The 6,087-nt window shown below is 63.9% G+C and overlaps 3 protein-coding genes across 3 annotated transcripts in view; all 3 read left to right on the forward strand.

Annotated features, from left to right (window-relative positions):
- MNEG_4642 (Protein-L-isoaspartate O-methyltransferase) overlaps positions 1-1,288 on the forward strand; it is a gene marked incomplete at both ends in the record, with an annotated part of 6,454 nt that extends 5,166 nt beyond the window's left edge. The window contains 4 exons of the mRNA XM_014046882.1: positions 16-116; positions 453-498; positions 856-1,056; positions 1,202-1,288. Of these exons, the coding sequence (XP_013902336.1) occupies positions 16-116; positions 453-498; positions 856-1,056; positions 1,202-1,288 (435 nt within the window). The remainder of the gene's footprint in view (positions 1-15; positions 117-452; positions 499-855; positions 1,057-1,201) is intronic.
- A 1,142-nt stretch (positions 1,289-2,430) lies between these two features.
- Positions 2,431-2,778, forward strand: MNEG_4643 (hypothetical protein; the record flags this gene model as incomplete). The annotated part of the gene is made up of 1 exon (XM_014046883.1): positions 2,431-2,778. One exon carries the CDS (start codon positions 2,431-2,433, stop codon positions 2,776-2,778), a length of 348 nt encoding a protein of 115 aa, XP_013902337.1.
- A 1,539-nt stretch (positions 2,779-4,317) lies between these two features.
- On the forward strand, positions 4,318-5,708 carry MNEG_4644 (Ankyrin repeat and IBR domain-containing protein 1; the record flags this gene model as incomplete). Its single annotated transcript, XM_014046884.1, has 4 exons — positions 4,318-4,702; positions 4,958-5,283; positions 5,531-5,622; positions 5,675-5,708. 4 exons carry the CDS (start codon positions 4,318-4,320, stop codon positions 5,706-5,708), a joined length of 837 nt encoding a protein of 278 aa, XP_013902338.1.
- Between the last annotated feature and the right edge of the window lie 379 nt (positions 5,709-6,087).

Raw genomic sequence — 6,087 nt, forward strand, 5'->3', positions numbered from 1 at the left:
CCCCCAACCCCACAGGCCCTGGTGTCGTACATCTACACAGACGTGCTGCCCTCAGGCCTTGAGCCGCCACAACTGGCTGAGCTGCTGCATGTTGGGAGCTTCTATGGCTGCACCAGGTGGGCAGGCATGGGATTAGGGCAGACTGGGGCCTTGATGTTTGGCCACTGGTGCAACTGGCTGCAAGTGACGGAGTCTGTGTGTGTGTGTGTGTGTATGAGTGTGTGTATGAGTGTGTGTATGAGGGTGTGTATGAGGGTGTGTGTGCGCGCGTGCGACTTGTGAGTGTTGGTGTGAGCATGTATTAGGACTGCTGGTTTGGCCGCACACGCCATACGAACTCGCTCAGGTGAGCCCAGCGATGCAGGGACGAGGCCTTGCCTGCGCAGCGTTTGGCTGCATCATCCAGCACTCGGCTCTCCCGTACTCCTCACACTTACACCTCCCTGCGTCAGGCTCATTGAGCTGTGCGAGCATCGCCTCGTGGACGCACTGCTGCAGGTGATAGGGGGTGCCCTGCAGCTGGCAGCCAGCAGGTCCAGCTTCTGGTTGTGGGTTGCCCTGTGCGCTAGGTGCCTGCACCTCGCCGCTCATCCTGCTGAAGCTGTGCCATCTATTCAACCTGTCGGCCCCCATGGAACTGTTCTTAGGCGAGCACTCACAAACACACATACACACACATACACACACACACGCGCGCACACATACGTGCACACACGCACGCACGCACGCAAGCACGCGTGCGCACGCGCACGCACAAGCACACGCACACGCACTTACCTTCCTCCCCCAGCAGCCTATCCACATGCGACCCCGATATGCGGGCCCCAAACCGCCCCCTCACCCCTCCCGCCGCAGCTGGAGCCAGAGCAGGGCGCGGCCGAGGCGCCCTCCCTGCTGCGCCTGGGGGGCGAGCTGGGCCTCACGCAGCTGCAGCGCGCCGCGGCCGCCTTCATCGCGGCCCACTACAGCGCCTCCTCAAAGTCGGAGGCCTACGCCGCCCTCAGCCGGGCCGAGGTGGACCGCGTCGCTGCTGAGCTGGCAGCAGGCGCCACCAGGGTGAGAAGGCCTTAATGTAGGGCCTGCCGAAGCTGGGGTGCAGCGCGTGCTGGGTTGTCCACGGCTTCCCATTCCCTAGCGCTTTGCCTGACTCCCATCAACCAGATCTTGGCTCCCTGCCGCCCTCCATCGCGCGCCACCTCAGGTGCGCGCGGTCCTGGCGGAGCTGCAGCCATCAGAGGGGTTTCAGGCGCAGACTGCTGCGGAGAGGCAGCGCATCCTCTGGTTCTAACGGGCAGAGCCGCACACGGTACCTCTGGTGGCGGGTGACGGCGCCCCCATGTGGCTGCTCCCCCAAGTCGCAGATTCGTCAGGGGCAGCGGCGGCGGCGTACGCCGCTGCCGATGCGCCCGCGCATGGCTGCTTAGTTCAGCGTTGCCGCAGCACGCGCCAGCGGTACACGTCACCACGCCTCATAGACCTGTGAAGCGTACACCCCCTCCACTGCAGCGCGCCGCTGGCCGCTGGCGCCCCCAGAGCCGGTTGCTGGCCATTTTTGCATTGAAGATGTGCATGCAATCGACTGTATGAGGTGCCGCTTTTGGCATGCCGGCCTCTAGCCCAACCAGCTTTGCTGGCGGTCTTTATCCGGTCGAGGATTGACGCGGTTTCTACTGTTCAGACTCCCTGCCTGGGTTCGTCCCACGAGTTCCATTTGACCAGGCACCTGCCATCCTGATACAACGTTGCGAGCATTGACGCATGCAACCTGCAGCGCTGTACAAAGAGGGCCAATGGCACCGTTGCCCCTTTATGGCGTGCCAAGTCTACAAGCAGTGGTCTCGGCCCACTGCTCCGCCATAACTCGTGCATTTTCTGCCTGCTGTGCCGCCAAGCGTTGCGAGTCCACCCGTTGAAAAAGCCTGCCCCACCCTCGCAGGCCTCACCCAGAAGGGCTGGTTTTTATGGGCACCACCCCTTGTACCTATAGCTGCGCACGCTGGCAACTGTACTTCAACGCTAGGTGCTCGGCAGGAGGGTTAGGCCGCAGCTGTGCATCGCCCCCGACTGCGGCAGCCAATGTGCGCTGCCTTGCACAACGGCCTGCACATGCACCACTGGCGCGTGCTGGCTTGCGCACCCGCCTCTCCACTGTAGCATACAAGTAACCAATCCAGGTACACCAGGTGGCGGGATCTGTGCATTGACATCTATCCTTTCCCAATACGGTACTGTAGATCATGAGTGTGCCCATGGGTCCAGTGAGAGGTGGGTGGTGCGTGTTTGCTGCTCGGGCCAAGTTGACCGCCAGCACAACCAGCCATTGTACGCGTGTGCACTTCACACGCTTAATTTTGGTCGTTTTGTTCGTTTTGTGATTGTTTTGGCTTTGGTAGCGCCATCCACCAGCCTCAGGGTGCCACACAGATCGCGATGGCACTTCAGGCGTCTCGCGTGCAGCTTGGCAGCCGTCCCGCGACCCAGAAGCACGCTGTAGCATTTAGCAGCAGCCCAGTGCGCCGAGTCGTGACGCGCCAGCAGCGATTTGCTCCCTGCCGAGCCATTGAGCTCGACTTCAGCGACCCGGACACGCAACTGAGCGTTGCCGGCGTGGTTCTGGGCCTGCTTCTCGGCATTGGTGCCCCTGTGTGGTATGTGAGCCGCACTGAGCGCGACGAGGAGCGCCTGGAGGAGTTGCGCGCCATGAACCGCGCGACGTTTGAGGAGACCGGCGAGTACATGACTGACGAGGAGATTGCAGCCGTCAGGAAGCCCAAGTAAGAGGGGGCACGGAGGGCGGGTGGGAGCACTAATCGACCTGCGCAGGATTTGTGCTGCAGGCGGTGCCCGGGGCAGGGCCCTGCCGAGCAGCGGGCGGGCGGGCTGACGGGTGGGCGGGGCTCTCAGGACCACACTCCCAGACTGCTGGATGGTGTCGTGGGTAAGGGAGGGAGGTCCGAGCCCCACATCGGTCCTTGCATTTCACGCCAGGCCCCTAGCATGCGCTCCTGGCATTGAGCATGTTTGCTGTCCCATGTTTGCTGTCCCATGGCACCTGGCGTTCTCCTCCCGCCAAATCAGCCCAGCATCCTGGATTGTCATCTCAATCCCACGCGGCAAGCAGATAGCCATAGATTGTGACACGCCGCCAAGCTTAAGCTACATTGCAGTAGTTTGGCCGTCATCGGCTTCCTGCGTCCCTGAATGCGCCCCCCCTGGTCGCCCCCTGCGCTTCTGGCAGGTGGACGGACCGCAGGGAGTGGGTGGACGACGATTAGACCAGCGCCCGAGTGTTACAAGCAAGCTGGCTGTTGCTGGCTAGACGGCGCTGTGGCCGCGCCCGTACCGGCCATTGGGGTCTGGGGCCTGGGCGTCATACCCAGACGCTGCCACCGTGTTGTGTGGAGGGGCGTATTTGTACGAATCCATTCCTCTAGCTTACGTGTCGAACGACCTTATCCGCAAGAAGTGTGTGCAGTGGCCAATCTGCTGCTGCCTGCAACAAAATATGAGCAACCAGTGCCTGCATATTGTAATGACAGCGCCGCACTTCGGGTCAGTTGTTGGGTCAGCTACACCGCCCAGCCGCACAGCAGTTGTTGAGGGTGTCCTTCTAAAGCTCGGCGCCAAGCAAGCATCATGATCTGTGTGACAGGTATAGCGCTCTCATGGGCAGCACGAAGCTTATGACCCGCGACCAGTGCTGGCCTGCCGAATTCCAGGCAGGTTCCTGCAGTCAGCCACCCAGGTCGACTGGATGCAGGCGGGGCTGCTGGAATGCGAATGTCAACAGAATGGACTGTAAGAAAGACGAATGCCATCAGGTTTTCCCTGCTCGACCTGCAGGGCCGTGGCCTCTTCAGTGGCTGCAATCATACAAGTAGTCGTACACCGCGGGCACATCGGAAGCTGCCGCGCAGGGAAGTGGCAAGCAATCCGGGGTGTACCACGTTCCAGTGCCTGCGCAGCCAGACGAGTTCAAGCGAGATATATAGATATTGCCTTATTGCAGCGGTGTTCCCCATTCCGACAGCGTGCCTGAAGTCTCCGAGCCCACTGCGCGCACAGGCTCCATCCCAGCGCACCCAAGAAGCGCGCTCTTTGGTGCGTGTTCGCCTGTTTTAAATAGTTGATAGCTCGTTTCGAGAAGGGTATCCGAGCCATCAGGGTCACTAAGGTTGCAAAACGCGCCAACAAGCTGCCGCTTTCCGGGTGGCATAGAAGACGTCAAAGTAATTATCCGAGGTGGTAGAGGGCAGCGTTTCGCGCGGCCGCCACCGCAGGGGGCGCGCCGTGGAGCACCGCCTGGCCTCAGTCGGAATGAGCGTCCGCATGCGCGACGCCGATGAGGACAGCCAGGCGACAGACGACGAGGCCATGAGCGGCAGCGAGCCTTCTGAGTACAGCTATGACGCCGGCGATAGCGATGACAACGACGGCGCCGACGCGGGCGCAAGCAGCAGCGATGACGCGCCGGCCGGCTCTGACGGCTCGTCCGACGGCGACGACGCCGGGCCAACCCCCGCGGACGACGGCGACAGCAGGCGGCTAGGCTACCGCGTGATCACTGCTGACAGCATGAAACGGCTGCAGCAGGGTGCGATCGATGAGGTCGGTGCGATCTGGGGCTGTGGGGCCAGCGTGGCCAAGACCCTGCTGATGGCCTACATGTGGGACAAGGAGCGCCTTCTGAGTGAGGCCCCGGGTGGGGAGAGGGGGCGGGGGGGGCGCATGGCGGCCCCAAGGGCCTGGCAAGGTGGCTGGTCAGGTGGCCTGCCGCGGGCAGCTGAGAAGGCCCTACGGTGGCTTGTGCGTTCTCCACCTGGCATCGGTTAGCGGGCTGGGTTCACTCTGTACCGCACTCCTGTCGCATTGCGCAGGCACGAGGCCAGACCGTTATTGCACCCCGCACCCCAATCATCTGAACCCCGATGTCCTCCTTGCCACACTCCTGCTCCAGATGACCTGGGTGACAAAGGCTACGAGCACGTCTACAAGGTGGCGGGCCTGGTGGTGCAGCCAGACGGCGGCGGTGGCAGCGGCAACAGCAGCATCAGCGGCACGGCAGCGCCCGCGACGGGCGGCCCCGTGACGTGTGGGGTCTGCATGAGCGAGCTGCCGGCGGCCCAGTGCAGCGTAAACAGCTGCGGCCACGCGTACTGCGACGACTGTTGGCGGGGCCACCTGCAGGTCCAGATCAGCGAGGGCAAGGCGTGCCACGTGACGTGCATGAGCTTCAAGTGCGGCATAGTGTGCGACGAGGAGCTGGTGGAGCGCGTCATGCAGGTGTGAGGTGGCATGAGGGGGGCGCCACCGGGCGAGGGAGGGCGCGGGCGGCTTTGCTGGGCCGCGTTTGCGTGCTGTGCGCGTCGCTGCATCCGCCCCGTGCTTGCTGCCTCGATTTCACATTACCGTGCTCTGCCGCTCTGACCGCCCTTCATGCCGCCCTTCACCAGGGGGGGCCTTGCGCCTCCCTGCCTCACAACCCCCTCTTGCGTGGTGCGCCCCCACCCCCGCCCTTCCCCCCCCTCAGGGCGAGCCGCAGCTGCTGGCAAAGTACCGCCAGAGCCACCTGGAGTCGTACCTGGAGGGCCCGCGCGTGGCCTTCTGCCCCAGCGCGCCCTGGTGCGGCCACGCCGTACAGGTGCGCTCCGCGCGGGGCCGTGCGCCTCCGCAGGCGGCCGCGCCAGTGCGTGGCAGCTGCTGCATGACCGGGCCAGTGGCTGCGCCCCCCCTTCGCGTCTGGGCCCGCGGACTTGTGCATGCACATGCACCGTATCGCACCCGCATCATCGGCCCCGCCCTCTGTGTGCCCGCCAAGAATCTGCCCTGCACCCCTCCTCTCCCTGGGGCCCCTGGCCCTACCACCTCTCAAAGGTGGACAGTGACCCGTACGTGGAGCCAGAGTGCCCCTGCGGCGTCTCGTTCTGCTTCAAGTGCCGCGGCGAGCCCCACTCCCCCTGCACCTGCAAGATGTGGGAGCTCTGGGAGGAGAAGGTCAACGGCGACAGCGAGACACGCAACTGGCTGCAGGTGGGGGACCACGACTGCGTCGCGCCGTGCCCTTGCGAGGCGGGGGGGCGGGGGGGC

This window comes from Monoraphidium neglectum (genome assembly GCF_000611645.1).
Source record: "Monoraphidium neglectum strain SAG 48.87 unplaced genomic scaffold scaffold00655, whole genome shotgun sequence".
In the NCBI taxonomy this organism is placed as follows: Eukaryota; Viridiplantae; Chlorophyta; class Chlorophyceae; order Sphaeropleales; family Selenastraceae; genus Monoraphidium; species Monoraphidium neglectum.